This window comes from Hemicordylus capensis, chromosome 2, assembly GCF_027244095.1.
Source record: "Hemicordylus capensis ecotype Gifberg chromosome 2, rHemCap1.1.pri, whole genome shotgun sequence".
In the NCBI taxonomy this organism is placed as follows: domain Eukaryota; kingdom Metazoa; phylum Chordata; class Lepidosauria; order Squamata; family Cordylidae; genus Hemicordylus; species Hemicordylus capensis.
Genome location: NC_069658.1, coordinates 277,732,306 through 277,753,872, shown reverse-complemented (window position 1 = coordinate 277,753,872; position 21,567 = coordinate 277,732,306). Strand labels below are relative to the sequence as shown.

Here is a 21,567-nt window from a genome sequence, read left to right as displayed (position 1 = left end):
GAACATTTGGAATCTGGTGAGCAGCCTGGGTATCAGGGGGACGGTGTGGACTGGGTACTCGGCAGTGATTAGTTCGCTTGTGCTTCTTTGCAGACGCGGAATGACTCCGGAGCTACCGGCTTATCCGATAGAGAGACCTTGGACCAGTCAGCAGACAGACAAGCTTGTGACAGACATGGAGGGCTGCTGTGGGAAGAAGGGGATAATGAAGTTGTTTTCCATGAGCTTTCTTGCACTTATGGTCCTTTGGATTCAAGTCATAATCCTTATTTCACACATGCTACATTGCACATGCAATGACCAGCTGACACACTGTGCTAGGGAACACGGACAGGAGCACTGACTGTGCCCCTGAGTGCATGTAAGCACAATCAATGGGGCTGTGCTGCAGGGCAATAGCATTAACGTAACAAGCACTCAGTGAATGCAGTTGCACAATATGGCGCCCATTATTTCGAATAAGTGTTGCATTATGCAACTGCATTCATAGAGCACTGATGCCAAGCACTGCTGCCTTGCAGTGCAGATCCATCAGCAGCGCTAAATGCATTCCATGACTTCAAGTCCTGATTCACATAATCAGAGGACAAATCTCTTCTGATCTATGAAACTCACTTTATGATAGCCTAACTGAAATGGCAAAGTTGTTGTGAGGCTAGATGACATAATTGTAATTTGATGGTTTTATTGTGTTGTCGAGTTAAGAGTCCAGTTATTGAGGCTGAATAAGGGGACTGAAAAATGTCATAAAGAATAATATAAATAATGTGCATTTAAAAAATGCTATTGAAACACTAATAACTATAACATTTGTTTTTATGTTTACTGTGATTTTAAATGGCATCTGACTGTATTTTATTAGGGTAAACCATACTGAGAGTTCTATTTGGGTTAAAAGGTGGGCAAAAAATTAAAATAATAATAATGAAAATAATTGCCGCCGCCACCACAAATTACTATCAGATTATACTATCTGACTCAGGTTTTAAAAACTGTTTGCAGTGAGCAGGGTGGAAATCCTCACACTGCCATTCAATTTGGACGCATGTGCAAGAACTCTGATTAAAGTAAGGATTCAATTACGGTAATGTTTGAATGGTTCATGTTGAGATTTAGGGTTCCTGGTATTATTTTTACTCATGAGCTTTGAGAACCATCTAACTGTCACTTATAATTAACTAAGCACACACAGGGGCATAGCTAGGGGAGAGGGGACCCATGTTCCCCCCTCTCCCTGGAGGTCCCTGAGGGAGATAATGAAGAAAATAGGGAGGAATAGAGCTGGGGGGCCCTCAGGAGCTTAGGGGCCCAGGTTCTTTGAGCCCATTTGCTCAATTATAGCTACACCCCTGGGCACACCTATTTATTATTCTGCTGAATAAATCGTGGCCACTATTTTAGACAGAGCTCTGGCCTGCATCTTTCTTCAGAATTATATGAAAAGCTCACATTCCACACACTGAATGTTGCTTGGTCCTACTGTAATAAAATTATTATTTTGCTGAACGTGGGTAAAAAGAACTTGTTTACATTCCATTGCAAGAATTACTCCTGTGGCTTCTGTGTTGTCCCACCATAGCTTACAAAATGGATTGGGTATGCTATCGAGAGCTTTTCCAGATTATGTTATCTGGAGCCTTACTGAACACACAGCATGACAGTTAAATAGAAGGAATCTGTCTTAAGACACAAGCCTTGAGGTGTGCATTTCGAAAAGCTAATGTCGGAAACAACCCTCAAGCTTCCCCGTTTTAAATAGCATAAAATCTGCCATAAAAAGCAATCTGCAGAGCCAAAGAACTACAAAAATTGTCAGATTATGAGGACCCAGGGACCATGACCCACAGAGAGGAAAAATCTGCTGCTCCCACTATGACATCACCATCATGCTCACCAGAGTTTTGCAAGATATGATTATTATTTATAATTATTTCTATAGCAACATCAATGCACATGAGGCTTTATAGAGGAAGAAAAACAAAAAAGACAGGCCTCTGTCCCCAGAGATTACAGTATCAATTTTGACAGTGAGGGAGACAACCAGAGGAGGAACACTAAGGCAAAACCTCAGTGGAATATTGTGCTCAGAAATCTCAAGGGAGTGGGGGTCCATAATTTTGAGAGGAAGGGCAAAGAAGACAAACCCAGAATGAACATAGCTGTCTACATGATTACATAGCCCAAGCAGTTGCTCCAGATCTGTACAGAAGCTTTAAGCATTTTTCAAACGCCAAAGGACACTGCAACCATCCACCTCCTTTACACTGCCTGATTATCTCTTGGGGAGGATAAGCCTGCTACCATGTCTATGTATGTGCTACTGCACAAGATGTTTCACTCAGAAGGGGTAAATCTTCCATCACTGCTTTTATATTGTTCCAGGAAGGAAGGAGGGAGGGAGCGAGGGAGGGAGGAAGGAAGGAAGGAAGACTCTTCTCATGATCAATACAATGTCAGTTAGACAAAAAACAGAGATTCCAGTAGCACACGTGCTCCTATGGAATGTGTCATATGAACATAGACATTTTCCAGTGATCTCCAACCCAATATGGAGCCGAGATTCCCAGTCTAAGATCTGAAGTGGGCTTGTTGATCTCAGCTCCATGTCAGGTTGGCATTTGCCAACCTGACATGGAGATGTATTTGTGTGTGTTGCCAGAATAGCTGGTTAACATCTAAATAACACTGCGATGATCATGTGGATATCTATATCTATATATGCACTATATCTATATCTATCTGTCTGTCTGTCTACATATATTAGTACTACTACTATGCATATTTATATACCGCTTTTTAACCAAAGTTTTCAAAGCTGTTTACATAGAAAAATAAATAAGATGGTTCCTTGTCCCCAAAGGGTTCACAGTTTCAAAAACATAAACATAAGGTAAACACCAGCAACAGCCACTGGTGGGGTGGGGTGCTGAGGAAGGATAGGGCCAGTTATGTCCTTTTCTTAATGCTCAACATTCAACAATGTCAATACCCCAACTATGAGCTGGTCATATACAACCTCAACTAAAGCCTGGCTCTGCTCAACACCCCCAACCTCAGGAGGACATGCTTTCCCCCTCTTGTGGCCATGCAAACATCTATTTCTGATTTAGGCTAAAACAAACCTACAGACTGAGCCAACGGAGCTTGGTTTATTCTAACCAATGTGCTTGAAATAAATGTGATATGAACCCAAGGTTTGAAATGAGTTACCGATTACAGTATACTGCAAGAAAGTAGATTAGAATGAAGACTGGTCAGTTTGAACATCACAACCAACCTTGGTTTATTTTAACCTAAATCAGAAGTAGATGCTCAGGTGGGCATGGGAGTAGGGAGCATGTGGTCCCAAGACTCTGGGACATCACACAGAGGCTGCCTTAACCAAGGTTCTGGGTGATGGCCAAACCAGCCCAAGTAACTAGGAAGGAGGAAGACACTGACCATAGTTTCAAATGGGTATGGATTGGAATAATCAGGGACTTATTAGGCAATATGTACTTTGTTCCCCAACCTCCATTCACTCAGAGGAAGGTCTGCATACAACTGAATGCATGTGGGGCTCTCTCTGCCTGATCAGAAACCATAAAAAAGCAGGGCTCCTGCGCATGCATAGGCTCTATGCAATTATACATGTGTAGGCTCTACAGATTAAACATGTGGGGCTATATGCATGGATTCTAAAATGTGTTTACATGTGACCAGAGGCGCTCCTACCCCTGGACCCTGGGGACCTGGTCTGTGGCCTCCTACATCCAGGGGGGCCTCCAAAGGCCCAGGAGGGCCTCCTACTGCCACCCCACCCTTCCGCTGCCCCACAGCGCTGAACCACAGGGCCAAAAGCTTCAAGTATTCTAACTGCACCATGTGTGTGGCTGGGGTGGTGGTGGTGGGGTGAGCCAAGCAGGCCTCCCCCACCCCTGTGGTGGTGGTGGTGTCAGCATCAGTGGGCAGAGCGGGAGTAGCCATTGGGCTTGACCGTTTGGCCCAGTGGCCCTTGAGAACTGCGAGGAAGCTCCAGCATGCCTGTGCAGTTAGCTGACACTGACACTCTATTCTAATTGCGCAGGTGTGGATCAGGAAGGCCCCACTCTGAATGCATGTGCAGACACACTGCCTTGATCCTGCCACCCAGAACAAAACTCATTTCGCACAAAGATGAGAAAAATTAGAGAGAACACTGGTGGGAGAGGCCTGGTCAGCTCACCCCCCACACCCCGGCCGCGCACGTGGCACGACTAGAATCCTTGAAGTTTTCTGCACTGCAGTTCAGCACTGTGGGGCAGCGGCAGGGTGGGATGGCAGCAGCAGGACCCCCTGGGCCATTGGAGGACCCCCTGGACCTTTTGGCACTGTGGTTTGAAAAATGCTGGTTTAACTTTTTTAAAATAATAATAATAATAATAATAATAATAATAATAACGTTTTAATTTTAACTCGGGGGGGGCACTGAAGCCCTTCAAGTCCGGGCACCAAAATTACCTAGGTGTGCCCATCCATGTGACCAACTCTCCCAAATCTTGGGGATTATGTTTCTGAAGGAGAACCAGCATGGCTTCTGCAAGGGAAAGTCTTGCCTCACTAACCTTTTGCATATTTTGAAGTTCTTTGGAAGTGTCAACAGGCATGTGGATAAAGGTGATCCAGTTGACATAGTATACTTGGACTTCCAAAAAGCTTTTGATAAAGTTCCCCACCAAAGTCTCTTGAGTAAACTTAGCAGTCATGGGATAAGGGGACAGGTTCATGTGTGGATTGGTAACTGGTTGAATGACAGGAAACAGAGGGTAAGAATAAATTGACAGTTCTCTAAATGGAGGCAAGTAAGAAGGGGATCCCCCAGGGATCGGTACTGGGACTAGTGCTCTTTAACTTGTTCATAAATTTTATAGAAGCTGGGGTAAGCAATGGAGTGGCCAAATTTGTGGATGACACTAAAGCATTTAGGGAAGTGAAATCCAGAACAGATTGTGAGGAGCTCCAAAAGAATCTCTCCAAACTGGGGCACTGGGTGACAAAATGGCAAATGCAGTTTAATGTAAGCAAGTGTTAAGTGATGCATATTGGGGCAAAAAACCCCAACTTCACATATGCATTGATGGGGTCTGAGCGGTCAGTGACTAACCAGGAAAGATATCTTGGGGTTGTGGTGGACAGCTCATTGAAAGTGTCAACTCAGTGTACAGCACCTATGATAAAGGCAAATTCCATTCTAGGGATCATTAGGAAAGGGACTGAAAATGAAACTGCTAATATTATAATGCCCTTATAGAAACCTATGGTGCAGCCAAAATGGCACTCTTCTGGACTCTGTGCATGCACGGTGGCCATTTGCGTGGACTGCACATGTGCAGATGCCAGAAGAGCACCATTTTGGATCCCAAAATGGTGCTCTGAACACTCAGAATGTTCTGAGTCAGAATGGGCTTGTTCCTTTCCAAGCTCAGAACAGGCCCTTCATTTGAAGGGTGTTCTGTTCCAAGCTTGGGACACTCAAAATGGCCCATTGCATGGTGAAACGTTCCAACTTTTTAACGTTATGCACATCCCTAGTTCTAAAGACATGACCAGGGGTGTAGCTATAATTGAGTGGATGGGTCCAAAGAACCCAGGCCATCCCAGCCTGATGGCCTCCCAACTCCACCCCTCCTTATTTTCTTCATTATCTCCCTCACTCCAAGGGGTCAGCAGGGAGAAGGGCAAACACAGGCCCCCTTTCCCCTAGCTATGCTCCTAGACATGACATTTACAATCACACACTTTACCTGCCTATTAATTTCAATCCTTAAATTTGAGAGTGAAATCACATGCTTTGAGTGGATAACCAAATGTTTTTTGGGGGGACTTTTTGCCCCTGAAGAAGGCTGCAGCTCACTGGAAACAGTATTTTTCAAATGAACTTCTCCTTTCTCAAGTATATTTTTGAGATACTTCCTTTTTCCCTTTGGATTCCAGACTCTTTGCTGCTGCCCTTTGTTTTCTCTTGCATTTGTCTTTCTGGGGGAATTCTATAGGACTTCAGTGCTCCAGCAGAAAATAATTTTAAAAAACAATTAAAAAGTCATCCGCTGTCTGGCCGCTCCAGCATCTGAAATGGAGGAGACAAAGTACATTGGCTCTTGGTTCAGAAGAGGAGAGAAAGAAAGCTCTGGGAGGAAAGAGTGGGGTAGAAGGGAAAGCAGCAAAGGAATGTGGGGGGACCAGTTGGGAAGAAGATAGAGGCTGAGCTGCAGTGGGTCGATGTGGGAGAAAGTGAGGAGAGGCCAGTGGGCAAGCTGCTGCTGTGTGAACACTGCCTGGCCAGCCTGCAACACCAAGCAGTGGTGCACCCCAGAAAGTGAAGCTGCCAGTGAGTGGGATGAGGAGCAACATCAATGCCAGAAATGTGGAGGCACAGCCAGGGAGGGAGGGATGGGCATGGGCAGCAAGGAGGGGGAAATAGAAAGACATGGGGTACCAGCAGCACATAAGTGGGCTGGTGCTATGGCATGGGGAACGGGATGCCTTCACTTGCCACCTCATGGCAGACTCACCACCTGAGGCGATAATCTGACATTGCCTCATGGGGAAGCCATCCCTGCCTTTAAACTGTGTGACCCCTCAGTTGGTGAGATCACTCAATTGATCAGTCTGGCAAGGAGGAAAAATTCAGCCATAGCAGAAACCACCTAGGGAAAGAATGTTGCTAAAGAGATGAATGTCTTGCACAATCCAAATATTTTTCAGCCCAGTTGCCATCTGTCAAGGTAATTATGAATTTGATTCCTGTCTTTTGAGGTGTTAGTCTTCCATCCTAGTTTTGTGTCATCTGCAGATCTGATGACTATTCCTCTCCATTGCTTCATTGACAATCAGAAGGGCCCAGAACAGAGCCCTGCAGGATCCCACTCAAAGAGTCCCTTCAGACTGATGAGAAGCCATTGCTGAGTAGTCTTCCAACGATTTGCGAATTCACCCAACAATATTATCATATAGCCAACATTTGATAAGTTTGCTAACCAAAACATAATGGGCAACTCTGTCAATGATTTGCTGATATACAAATTTATGTCCACATAATTCCCACAGTCCAATAAGCTAGTAACTTGATCAAAACAAAAAGAGATAAACTATTCTGGCTGAATTTAATCTTGAAAAATCCATGGTAGCTTCTACTACTAATCACTGAAGTATCCTCAAGATTTTTGCAGACCAACTGCTTTATAATTTGTTCTAATGTCTTTCCTGGTATTGATGTCAGACTTGTTGGTCTGTAGTTTTGCAGCTTTTCCATTTTTCTCTTTTTGAAGTTTGAGATATCATTAACCTCCAGTCTTTCGGCACTTTCCCTTTCTCCAGTTTTTCCAAGATGTCAAACAGAGGCCTATCTGAGTACTTTTGAGAGCACATCACCTTTAGTACTCTAGGATAGATTTCATTCAGTCCCAAAGACTTGGAAATCATTTAAGAAAGGTGTTTCTGCACCAACTCCCTGAGCTGGTTCAGATGAACAACCTCCTCTACACATGGGGAAGATGGGGCTGCAATGTGAATGAACCCACCTCAATTATCACTAAAAGATGTGTCAATGCAATCTTGGCATGTCCTCTAAGTGTGTGTGAGGGGTGTTCATCAGAATCACCCCTCTACATGTCCTCCAATTCAAATGATCACCCCTTACATGCAATTAGAAGTCATGCTGAGATCGCAGCTCTGCAGAGAGTACAGAGGAAGTGAGGGGTACAAGCACTTGTAAGTTGTAGTTTAGCAAGTAGAAACCATTACAAGGCTGCCTTTCCTTCTCAGCAGAAGTGCCAGCAGGAGGAAAGAGGTGACACTTAGAACGACTCGGGACTTTTTGCTGAAAAGCGGTATGTAAATATTCATATAGTAGTAACAGTAGTAGTAGAGATGCAATAGGTTGAAAATTAGGAAAAGAGGCTAAGAGCTGTGTGTTTTCTACATATCCAGAGTTTTTCTGTAGGGGTGTAAGGCGCCAGCAGACTCCAATCAGACACCCAGTGCCTTACTCCTTCAGCCACTAAGATACCTTTAAAGCTTCCTGACCTGTGTTTTGCGGATCCATAGCCCCTCAATTACCACCTTAGCAGGACATGAAACTGCAGCCAGTCAAGAAGATTCACGTGATTGAGGAGCCACCAGGGTCCCTGTGGACTTTATATATGACATCTCCTGAGTTCGGCTCCCATGTCTGGGTAACTTGCCCTTGGGAAAAGGAACTAAACATATCCATGCCTCATCTTGCTCACTTTACCCTGTTAATTGTCCACTCTGGACCTTGATCACCAGCCCGTCTTTGGCCAGGTCCTCTGCCTCATGCTCACTTAATACCCATCAGCCCTGACTAGAACCTCACCTCCAGCCTTTTTGACAACAGTGTTTGCCTTGGACCCTGCTGGGCCATGACGAGAGTCTGGGTAGTCCATTTGGTCCACACAAGCAATTACCACCTCAGTTTTGGAAGGAACATTCCCCTGTGCATTGTTAATCCTAAACGGGTATTCCATACTCTGCAACAACATCTGGGAATCCCTGTTAGAGGGAACACTGCTTCATTTTCTGTCTTTCCTATCCCAAGTCACTTTGGCCAAGACTAATTCACTTTGATCAAAGGTGCACTGCAGCCCAAGCAATCACCTGTTCTGAGAAAAATAGAAAGGCATCCCCTGAACTATTTTAATGCTAAAAAAAGTTTCGCTCCAGAGAATGACTCTGTTTATAGCATCTGAAGCTGATGAGAAATGTGAAATCCCAGAAGGAGGCAAAACCTTGCTCTTAGCAGATCTCAGTTTAATGACAGAATGGAAAAGGAAGGAAACATTAAAAATGAAACAACAACACAACTCCAACACTAAGACTGCAGGAGGAGGAAAGGGAGGATGTACATCTTAAGAAGGGGTGTACAGCAACTTCTTTCATGCTGCCATGCAATGAATCTTTATCCTTAAGTAGGCTGGTAATAATTCAAGGCAAGCATTGGAAACAACTGGGACACTAAATATATGTCTTGCCTTTAGGAAATGATTTTGTAGGTGCCTAATTTTCCTAAGGCCTTAACCATCAAAGTATGCATTCTGCAGCACTATGACAGCATTATACAAACAGCTCAGAGTATTAAAAGGTCCTAGTTGACTCACCCAGATTTCCAGATATTAACTTGTACAAAGCAAGGCCTGATATGTAAGTGTGGGAGAGGTTTACCACTGCAGATTTCAACTAACTTGGCTAATGAGAGGCAATGCTAAAGCAGGTCAGGCATTTCATACTGATCTCTTCTGAGCAGGCTCACAGAACTTGTGAGCCATCAATGCAAAGGCAGCCCACACACCTTGATGCAACTTCTGGTTTTTTGTTCCTGCCAGAGACTGCAAGAACCAGGAGTTGTCAAGCACTTGGCAGGGCAGAATACATAGCTGGTGGGTTGCATTTCACTGGGTGGGCCACATATTTATGCAGGCCTCCCTTCAGGCACTGTTACATTAGATTTTAAAAAAAGACAAACAAAAGCCCATATGGCTTCAAGCTGCACAAATCTCCAGCATTTGTGATATTCTAATTTGAATGAAAACAAAGAGGTATAAATTCTGTTATTTCAGGCTTTGGGCAGCAAAACCTAGGCTCTATTTTTAGTTTGTTTTTTAACATACATGCTGCTACCTGATTTCTGAAGCAGTTATCAATAAAATCAAAATCACAATATTAAAATGTTTAAAGATGTGGGGTGAAATCAACATTTAAAAAAAAAAAAAACACCTTCCAAATTTAATCAAAGCTTCAGGATTCAGCTGAGTAGTCTAAAATTAGTTCAATCAACATTCAAAGCTTTCTCATCTAAATGCATTCAGAGTAGAGGCCTATCTAGTCTCTATGGGGAGGGAATTCCAAAGAGTTTACATCACCACTAAAAAGGCCCTGATCCAAGTAGAGCCTCACTTGGTGAAGGTACCATTGTGAACCTCTTTCTCATGATGTGTAGTTTCAGTTTTTCCTCGTACGCAAAATCTAAACTCAGAATTGAAGGTGAAAATAGGTTTGTCAGTATGTTATTGGAGCAACCAATAAAAACATGTTCTGTTAAGTAACCACTATTAAGTATGCATAGCAAGTAAATCCAGATTTTTGCAGGCTTCACCAATCTAGTTACCAGATTATACTTTCGATTCAGTTTCAGGATTCCTTCCAAGAAGAAAGTTCAGAGAATTTTCTCAGACAATTACTCCACACACCCATATTTGCTAGATTTTGGCCTGGCTCTGCCTTCCGGCTCTGCCAAGGAACCAGGAATGCTGAAATTCAAAGATGATACCCTTAGGTAGAAGTTGGATTTAAAGGTATAATAATTTGAATTCTGAAATGAAGCAACTATGATGCTTAGCAATTGTTTTTGAAAAGTTGTCTTCTTGTTCTGTTTAGGACTAAAGCAGATATGTTATATCAATTTGTCCTCCCAGTTTATCCATCCTAGTGGGTACTAGGCTCATATTTTCCTTCATGTTCCTTGCTTTTATTTCTAACATCCCTTGGTGGTTGTCATGCCTTTGTAGATTTTACTTTGCCTTTCTGAAGCAGGCTTTACATGCTTGTTCTGTTGCTTTACATAGATCTTCAGTGACATCATTCTCATTTCCATTGCCTCTATATTTTTTAATATATCCAGAGGTCTTTGTTCAGCTACACTGGTCTTTCTTTTTCTTTCTTTTTTCTTTTTTGGCATTACAGGCTGTTGCAGTTTTACATCATAGTATTGTCTAGCATCCATCCTACTCACTTCTAGAAACATGCAGGAAGAATGACAACTTGACATTCACGATAACAATATATTTTAAATTGAATTCCCAGATCCTGCCCTAAAGCCAAAACAGGGACAGGGAAAGGTATGATAAAATCTTGATATGATAAAATATATTTGATTGCAACTTCATTTGCAAATATTTTGATCAATTCATATTGTTTCTCATTATAAGGGCCAATTCACATATTCAGAACATTTCTATGCAACATGGTCTAGGTTGTCTTCAGCCGTGTGCCTAAGTTGTCTTCATCTGCATGAAGATGAAATGAGCAGTTCATCACCCAGAATTTCCCTGGATGCAAATGCAGCTTCCTGTGGCTATTTTCTGTGTTCATGGTAACACTTTGGGCAATTTCACACAGTCAACTTCCCTGAACACATGAGCAGTCGTAGCTTCTCTTTGACTATGAACATGCACACATGTGAGTCAGGCTATTAACATACATTTGCAACTCACTTATGTTTCTGCATGAAGGCTTGGTGCCATGGCTGCTCATGCATAGGTACATCTGAGTACATTTATCAGCCTTTTTTCAAGTTATCATATGGACTGCAAGCTATCCCAGAGATCTTGAAAATGCTGTAAACAAAGGTAACTATAGGTCCTTCCTGAACAACACAAATCTTATGATCTTCCACACAGTAAAAGCTGCCAAGACCTTTATATAAGACAAAATAATGACACCACTGATAGGATACATATTTAGAATATTGTAATGCTTCAGATTCTATGGATTCTACCATACTTTCAAGTCACAGTAACTTTCCACAAGTTTTTTTGCCTCCACAAAAACAAGTCAATACCATCAAACAAGTCATCAATAGAATATCAGTAGCAACAGCTAACTTGGCAAATCACAATCTGTGATTGGCCTAATCCTTAGGCCAATTCAACAGTTACATGCTGCAGCAAGTTCTACCATGGTCTTTGATGAATTTGCCCATGTTTGCCACTAACTCCTAATGGGCGATCAAATCCTATATAATTCAGATAATATTAAAACAACAACAACCAGTAATTCATGGGGTCTCTTCCTAGGTACTCTCATTTGTATACATAGTGTTTTATTGAAGGTAGTGTTGTTTATATGTTGTTTTATATAAAGTAGTGGAGATCATCTTCTAACAATTGTTCATGCAGGTGTGAATGTAATTTTCCATATAAACCTAATGAAAAACACTGAAGACTTACCATATCTGCCAGGTCCTTAGTTCCAAAATCACGCTAATTGCATAGCTAATTAGATTGTATCACCACACAGCTCTATTTAAAGTTAAATCAAAGAGCAATAAACTCACTAAATCATGTGATATTTAAAATGCTGTGTGCTGGTCTTTAAAGATGGTCTTTCATTTGTCAAGTCAAGGAGGCAGAAGACAGAGTGGAACCTGTCCTCTTTAATTATCCTGCACTCCAGTAGTTTCACTAGTGAGCTTTTTAATAGTTTGGAAAGCCTCTTATCTCATACAAATTAGGGACCCCAACAATTATTATGGACTGCCGTAAAATGCTAGGAGTGGGAGATTATGATGATTGGGGTGGAAGTATGCCAGATAGACTATTAATTACAGCTATTTTTACCTTATTATAAAGAAAAAACCCTTCTAATACAACAGTGGTAAATGATGAAATTATGCATCGATTCATCTTCTGCAATGTTCTATTCACTTTTTTCCTTGACACAGTGTTTTAATCTTCCTTAAACAGTGGCTAACTCAAAGTGGCTAACTCAAAGTAAATGATGCATTCCTAATAATATAAATATGAAAAACAGCAATCACTTGGGGACTGCAGCTGAATATATTTAAATCTGTTCATTTTCATCATTAACACATTTTCATTACTTTTATGTGCAACCCCCACTTGCATTCTTAGTCAGATCACAAATTCAAGAACACACACACACAGCATATTTTGCATGTTATGATGAAATAAATCTAAAACATTTCAACTGTGTCTTCCTACAGGACCCCCGGTGTCTTCTCCTATCCAGATGTGGAACAACGTGAATCATGGTGAGCATTCCCATCAAATTCCACTCATCTGTCAATGCAGTGGATTATTTCTTGAGAGACTAAAATTGGCTGCCTAGGATCAGGACACCATCAATCTTACTCATGTAGGGTGCAGGCTGGCTGCCTCTTAAAGTCTCACCAGAGGAAAAGCTCTGCTGTTCCTAAACAGGTGATGAGGCAGCTGTAAAACCTTCACTCTGTCTGTATCACAGCCCTGAGAAAGATCTGTCATATTTCCCATTTCCTCAATACTTTGTATGCGGCCTGTGTCGTACTCTTCTAGCTTCATAACGGAGGTGATTTTTCAAGCTTAGGCAAATGCTGCAAAGTACCAGAATGTCTATCCCTCATTTTTTTTCATCATGTCACCTGTTTCAACTGATCGTGCAAAAATGAGATTATATTTTCCTTTTGACTATTTATTTATTTAGTTACTTGTATATTCATTGTGTCGTCACTGGTATCGTATCACCTATTTGAGTACCTTTCAATTCCTTATAATCACTTTTTAAACTTATCTTGATGACTCCCAAAGGAAGACATTCAACCTAGTTGTTCTATCTTCTAACAATTAAGATGACAGTTATTGAAGCAATAAGATGCACACAATCAATCAAGGCTGGAGACTCAAAATATGGGACATAGAATACAATCCACTGGGATCTTCTCTTTCACTAGCATTACAAATATATAAGTACACCTATACAAGAACAGCTGTGCTGTTATAATTCAAGCTCCTGGCCTAGAAAACAACTAAGAAGAATAGGAACCATTTCATCATCCACATCAAATCCAATAAGGACATGACTGAATCTATTGGATTCATGTATTGGATTTGCACCTATTGGAACCAGAGTGGTGTTCTCACAGTTTTCAGTGCATGGTTCCATGATCTGACCCATTCAGTGTCACTTATTAAACATATATTTTTAGAGATTAAATTAAAATGTATAATCACTGCTTTACAGTTTGGAAACTCTAAGAAAAAAGCACACAAACACTTCTTCCCTGAAAGAAATGGCCAGCACAGCAGCTTTCTCTCGCTTTTAAAAGCACTATATACAAATCGATCACTTCCTTGATAGTGAATCCATGAAGCAAATTCCATTGAAAGATCTAAAATAATACATTGTTGATTTCCACTTGAGGAATGGCAATGTAATGAAATGTCGAAGACTCAGTCTTACCTTAATCAATTTCTATTACCGACACAAAAATCCTTTTTTGCGCCTTCAACTATTGAGCATCATTGAAAATACTGTATGCCTTATTGAAAAGATTGTTCCATTTATCAGTTTCAATGGCTACAAACAGCAGTTTCTGACAAATTACAGGCAACATCTCATCATTGTTTATGCTCAGCATAATAACTGTGAGACTAATAAATAGCTATCAAAGGTTTGGATTAAAGGCCTCATTGCAGACCAGATTATTATTTTGTACAGGGGCCTTTTCACCAAATTTGTGAATGAATCCTGAATATTTATTTTTCCTTCAAAGATGTTAATAGATAATATGCTGGCGAAAAGCATACTGTTGTCTGCATTTCTTCCTCAGTTCCCATAACGCAAGCGCTAGTCACCCAGCCTGGGGTCCTTTATGCTTTGTGTGTGGAACTTGGGCCTCAATTGGTAAATGTTCAGCAAATAAAAATGGCCTAACCTTTATAACATCATGATTTCTCCACAGAACAGTTTCATTCCATTAGCATCCACACAAACATAAGAGATCAACAAGAGAAACACTAAGCTATATTCTAAAATGGGTTTCCCATGGTGAGCTTCCTGAGTCATTTGAGAAAACCCCAACCCCTCAATATGCAGTGTATTTCCATATCAGAACAGCAGATGTTAAGTTCATAGTGCTGTCATACATGCACACAACTCACAGAATTTTAGATGTAGAACAGAATCTATATACATCCATGTACATAAGCTATGCAAAATAGGCAAGGTTACAAAGCGGCTGCATCTAACTGTATCCACCATGTGGTTGATCCTACCTGGTCTGTGCAGGTGATGCTGCTGGAAAGTATGGTGAAGGGAGCCCTGACAGAGCAGCATGGCACAGGCACTTATCCACAAATACAGGACCCAGGACATTGCAGAGACCATGGCCATTCTCTAAACAAAATTTTAGACAACAATTAACATCCACAACATGCAAGTCCACATTCTACTTTTGACATTTCAACCACACAGGAACAAGTCTGTGAGTTTGTTTTTCTCCTCACCCCTTTCTTCAGACTGCAGTTGTCATATGACAAAGAGCATGTCTAAAGGAACCTATGGAAGATGTCTGGTTCTAGACTGACTTTTAATAATTCAGGGGCACAAATGAAACTGTTGCTAAAAGAAGCCCAATATTAACCAAAGAAACCAAGATGCATCTAATGAAGTAGGTCTAAGCCTACAAAAGTTCATGTCACAATACACATGTTAGACTTTAAAATGGCACAAGACCCAATACAAAAAGAAGAATTCTGTATTCCATTTTGCTGTTAGTGCACTGTTTTGAGTGGGAATCAGAAACTTTGTAGTCAAGTCTATCTTTCAGGTAGAGCTTTGTTTTCTTTGGCTTGACTGGCTATGGAGATAAGGATATGATATGGCACACATTTTAAAGGGTGACATTTATTTTCAAAGGTTAATCCATGCTAAAACATGACAACATGGGGCATAGTGGGCATCATAGCTCAGACCATTTCTACTGTCCAGAAACACAAGCATAGTGACTGTGACTTGTCCTTTGCTTTCAATGGATTCCCATCTCCCAACCTTAAGGTGCCTACTTCCATGTGCAGAGAGACAGATATAGATGGGCAATATCAGCACTTCACAAAGCACACTGCAAATAGTAACTTGACATTAAGCACCAAGATGCATTTTAAACACACTCTCATTTCACAATACAGCCAGTCTAATACCTCTTTGGTAGGGACAGCATTGTTTTTAACTTCTGAGGCCATTAATTTTTAATGGCAATGTTGTCTGCGAAGCAAAGTAATTGTTTCTCAGAATCATGTTCTTCCAATCCCCCAGATTAAAAAAAAAATCAGCTTCCTTTTCTTCGACCCAAGCTCATCTTATAGTACACTTGCAAGACTAGATTGAATTTCATAGGTATTAGAGAAAGTGGGTGGTGGGGGAGGCTGATTTTTTCTGGAAGGCAGATTGTATCAAAAATTGAAAGGGATCCTCATTACAAAAGCAAGAGATCTGTTTTGCCGGAGATGACATAATGTCTCTCTGGAGGTGTAAATTTCTTGTATTTATTATTGTTCAAATTGCTTATCAATATTGTTTTCCTCATCACACTTTATATGTTTAACAAGCTCTCTTCATAGCCTTCAAAGGATTGCCAGGTTGCCAGGGCTTGGCTATGCCACACACTGTCCAGTTCTTTTAACAACACCTTCTGCTGCATTTCACATTGCCAAATTAATCAAACTTCAGGCACACACTTTAGTCAGCCAATGACAGGATGGCATTTTCGATCTAATAATCCAATCAGCTGTACATCATTTTTCTCCGAGGAAGGGAGAAAAGACTTTCAAGCTCAAATAAACCTCTTTTCTTCCTTGTACTGAAAAACTCACTCATCTGGGGTAGGGGGAGATTTTTTAATTTTAAAAAACCACAATTCCGAAGTGACCCATTGTCAGTGTTAATTTGAAATAATCATCATTATCAGATCAATGGCAGTGGGTGTCAAATGCAGACAAGAGCCACATTTTTATTTTAGGCATGCTCTTTGTAAATGACTCATGTGGGGGGGGGGTGCTGAATATAGATCATGCACAACTTTTCAACTCAAAGGAAAGACATAATTAACTGCAAAATAGGAAAACATAATTTTGGTCACCAGGATGCTCTTTAATTCCCTGCTCTGTGTATCTGATGTACTTACCCAGTATATAAATAGTTCTTCTCCCTGCTGTTTACTTTTGGTGTACCTCTTTCTTGCTCTCTCCCTCTCTCCTCCCCTCTCCTTTTGTTTCCCCAAGCCCACCAAGAAAACATGACCCAGGCAGCTCTCCCTCCTTTCAGGCACCTCACACAATGCAAGCCCCGGTAGATTTTCAAACGGAGACCTGTGTGTGTGTGTGCGCGCGCGCCTCCTTTCTGGCATTCGCATGCAATCAGCCAGGCGCAGAAGGGGGAAAGGTGACTCTCTCACCTGAGGTAATAATAATACCTTAACTGAGGTAATAATTGAAATAACTGAGGTATCTCAAGCGGAGACGTGTTTTGATTTGACCGGGACTTTGGAAAACCCCAACCAAACACTGGGAGTCCAAAGCAGAAACTTCGCTCGTGCCGATCTCTCTCATTAGCTCTCCTGCTTCCGGGCACGATTTTCTCTTTAGGAGAGAGGACTTTTACCACCACCCCCCGCGCCCTGTTTCCAGCCTCGGACACCCAACACCCATCTCCGAGCCGTATTCTTTGAAATCAACTTTTGGAGAAGCTCAACATGCCAGGCGAGCATTTCTACCGGGTCTTGTCCGCCTGCCCACTCCCCGGCTCTCCGACCACGCCGCCTCGTCGTCTCCCCCTGAACAACAAGAAATGCAACCGTGCAAATCCCCGTCCGTCGTTATCAGATGACGCTTTCGGCATCTCAAGTCCCCAAGAAGCTCCTTACCTGAGTAATCCAACCCAAAGCAGAGTGCTCTATTAGCGTTCATTGGAAAGCTTTAACACTTTTTAAAATCCATCTGCACCATAATAGGGGATTAAATAAAAGCAGCTTCGCCAGTAATCTTCTTTATCAGGATTTCTTTTATTTGGGATGGAAATATATATATATATGTATATATTCCCCCCCTCTGTCTGTCTGTCTGTCTGTTTCTCTCCCGTTGACAATCCTATTCCAAGAGTAAGGAAGACATCCAAGCTCTCTCTTGCTCTCCGTTTTTCTTAGGCTGTCAGAAAAGTAGCCAAGCTTTGAGGGGTGGGAGCCCTGTCATTTTCACCTTTAAATCATCTCTGAGCGTCCCCTTCTGCTTGATGAGACCTTTGAAGTGATCTTGAGATAATGTGCAGCTTCCAGGGCACCTAAAGAGGAGGCTCAGTGGATGTTTAATGACAGACCAGCCTCTCCACAGCGCACTCGGTGCGGAGTAAAAAGCAGATGTACGTAGAAAAGCACAGATCGGCTATACAGTGTTGTAAGTACCGATAGTCTATTTCAATACATCCCAGGCTCGGCAAAAGTATCACATGCCTTAAAGTGACATTACCCTCTTCTCGCAAGCAGCACCGAATTGCCTCACCTGCCCAGTCTCCCTAAGCCAACGGAGGCTGCTCTTAAATACCAGCAGCAGGTCTAAGCCTTGATGCAACACATTTCTGTGTGCAAGTAAACCTGGCTCTCGCGCGCTCTTCCTCCTCCTCCCCGCACTAGGGTAGGGAGGGGGAGGAGGGAGCACTCTTGAATCGGCTTCAGAATGGGCAGGGAAGGAACAACTGGAGGCAAATGTGGGAAGCCAACTTTTCCAGCAGCACAGGCACCAAATTAGTCAGCAGAGAAACTGGGGGTGGCCAGATGATTTATACACACACACTCTCTCTCTCTCTCTCTATATATATATATACACACACACACATGATATACACACACACAATACACACACAATGTGGTATTAAAAATACAACCAGTATTCACTCGGGAATGCTGACGATCTCAGATGAATTTTATGGAAGCCCCCAAATAGATCTCTGTTACAATGCTTGTCCAAAACCTGACTGTTTATTTATTCTATAAAATGTATATCCCACCTTTCCCCTCCTATGTTCAAGGAAGCTAAGAAGATCATATATACACAACACTAAATCAATATTTTAAAGTATTGGTATACTCTGGTGTTTTTTCTATATTCTCTTGGCTTTCATATGTGAATGCTGTCAGTCCCAGACTGTTGTGGCTACCCAGATCCAGATGAATGTTGTGAATGCCCCCAGATAACTGCTACAGTGAATGTCTGCAATTTGAGTGCCAGCATTTTTTTTTTTTAATATTTCTATACCGCCCCAAACTTGCATCTCTGGGTGGTTTACTATTAAAATCATTTAAAACATTAAGTCAATTAACAATTAAAATCATTTAAAAGATTAAAAACATTTAAAACCCAGTATTAAAATTTAAAACTATAAATCTAATTAAAGGCCTGGGTGAATAAATGTGTCTTCAGTGCCTTTTAAAAAGTTGCCAGATATGGGGAGGCTTTTATTTCAACATGGAGCGCATTCCAAATTCCAGGGGCTGCAAGGGAGAAGGCCCATTTCCGAGTAGGCGCCAGACGTGTTGGTGGCAACCGAGGGCGAACCTCTCCAGCATTCAGATGGGAATACCCAGAAACAGATATGTATTTTGCCACTTGATGAGCATAAGTGAATGCTGACTATCACATTTAGGTAACTGTCAGCATTGAGTGCTGAGTCGCTTGAGTTTTTGGAAATTCAAAAGTCATCTTGGATTGTCAATATTCAGAAGCATGGTTCCAGAGCATGGTCTAAGGGCACATGATACAGCTTCCTTGTTGAAACTAAACAGATCTTGCTGTAGGCAGTGCCTCGATGGGAGACCCATGTATGCCACCTTTAGGGGTGGGGCCATAGCTCAATGGTAGACTATCTGCTTTCCATGCAGAAGGCCTCAGGTTCAATCATTGGCATTTCCAGATAGGGCTGGGAAAGCCCCCTGCCTGAAACCTTAGAGAGCTGCAGCCAGTCAGTGTAGCCAATACTGAGCTAGATGAACCAATGTGCTTGCTTTGGCAGCATATATACTAAAACTGGAATGAATGATTGATTGACCAGTGGTCTGACTTGAGATAAGGCAGCTTCCTATGTTGAAAGTCAGCAATAGGCCCAAAGGAATTTATGGAAGCCCATTCATTTCATATTCTATCTTCCAGAGAGATGAGTAGCTACAATGTTTCTGACAAAATGAGGACTCTTTAAGACAAACACTAAACTGGAATGAAAGACTGTTCAGAAAAAGAAGACAGCACTGGGAGAGGTTTCACAAAAAAGTATAAGAAGTGATAGGAAGGGATAAATTGTCTTGCCCTTCCTTGACATCCTAAACTACCATGAGAGCTTGACATGAAGAGACAATTCATTGCAGGCTTTATTTTATGCCAGCAACTTAACTGGTTATTTACAACAATGTACTCATCCCCTCCCCATCCAGAAAATAGCAACCTTAAGACTGTAATCTTATCCTATGGAAGAAGGCCCATTACATTTAAGATATCACCCCAATAAGCATGCACAGGATCAGGCCACACCATTATAATTCTAGTGATGCTTATTTGAATTGCAGTTCCTTAACTCAATGAATCCCATTCTGTGAGACTGCTGCAGGGATCTCCTTAAGATCCCAACGAGAGCCCTGGAGTAATCTTACTTAATCAGTAGAGCTATTCTAGAATAGTTGGTTTATGAATGGCAGATGTTAGCAGTCTTTGTATTTGTTAAAAAATACAATTTACTATGCTTACCAGATCAAAAAATACACAACAGTAGTAATTACCTTTGTGCCTGTATCCTCCTTTGCTATGTTTCTGAGATGTCAACTAGCACAAAGAGTATAAAGAGGATGTAGTGCAGTCTCTTGAATGACTCTTAATGTCTCCTTTGGCACCATTATGTTTTATTGTGTAATATATATAAAATGGTTGAGTCTTTTTTCCCCAAGACTGACTGATCTTTCACACAGTACTGCATGCAAGTTCAATAGTACAGCCACAGATTCAACCATGGTATTCAGTGAACATATACGACTCCAGCCAAACAGCATTTGTGTAAACTCCAGCTCCTAAATACCCTCAGAGTAGCATCATCCATTTTCTTCAACATCAGGGAGTAGACCATGCATTCATTCTTGCATTCAAACCTTTTACCGGTATATACTGTACTGGCACCTGCAACCAAGACAGCACTTCTCCAATACAAGTTTCAGGACAGGATGAGAAAGTTCTCACACCCTACCCCAACATTAAGCAAATGTTGTGACTTAAAAGCTGTCATTCTTTGGAGAGCAAAATGGGGTGCTATAGGAGAAGGCTTGATGGATCTGTTAAGGGATTTTTAATGGATGGGGAATACATGGCAATGCTTGTGGTGGTGGAAAAACTCAAAAAGGCTAATATTGGTGGTCCAATACTCTTTGGCAGTGTAGGCATTGCTAGATTTATCTCACTTGTAGATTCCTACAATATGCAGCATAGCTCTTGTTCAGCCAAGTACAGCTGAACAAGATGCAATGACGCTAATGCCACTATAACTAGGGATGTGCAAATTGATTCGGGTACAAATCGATTTGTACCCAAAGCTAGCTGATTTGGGTGATTTGGAGACAAAACAAATCACCCCTGTGATCCATTGGCTAGATCCGGGTACAAATCTAATCACACCTGATTCGATTCAAATCGATTTGAGATTTGGATCCATCCTATTAATTCCCCCAGATTCCCAGATTTCATTTTTTTAAAAGCTAAGCTCTAGCCCTTGTAGAAGTGGAGTTATGGAGCAAAATGTGTGGTCACTATTTTTCAAGTGTTTGGATTCTTTGGTGTATAATAACTTTCCCTCAATGAATCCCTACAAAGATTGATTACACACCTTCATTGCTTCAATTCATTTTGACTGTCAACCGCCATGTGCCAACTACACCCCACTCCTACCCACAAGGCAGTGGGCTACAACTCAGTTTATGTTCTAGGATTTTTTTCAAGTGTTAGGCTCTTTGGT

General features: G+C 41.6%; 1 protein-coding gene across 4 annotated transcripts in view; it reads right to left on the bottom strand.

The window, feature by feature from the left end:
- TAFA1 (TAFA chemokine like family member 1) overlaps positions 1-21,258 on the bottom strand; it is a 570,865-nt gene extending 549,607 nt beyond the window's left edge. Inside the window, exons 1-2 of one of the 4 annotated variants that reach the window (XM_053294680.1) lie at positions 18,084-21,258; positions 14,808-14,928 (exon numbers count right to left, since the gene is read on the bottom strand). In XM_053294680.1, coding sequence (XP_053150655.1) covers positions 14,808-14,925 — 118 coding nt within the window. In that variant the 5' untranslated portion in view covers positions 14,926-14,928; positions 18,084-21,258. Of the gene's footprint in view, positions 1-14,807; positions 14,929-16,714; positions 16,849-17,452 lie in introns of those variants that run through there. The other 3 variants (XM_053294679.1, XM_053294678.1, XM_053294677.1) reach the window with 3 other exon arrangements.
- Positions 21,259-21,567: the final 309 nt, after the last annotated feature.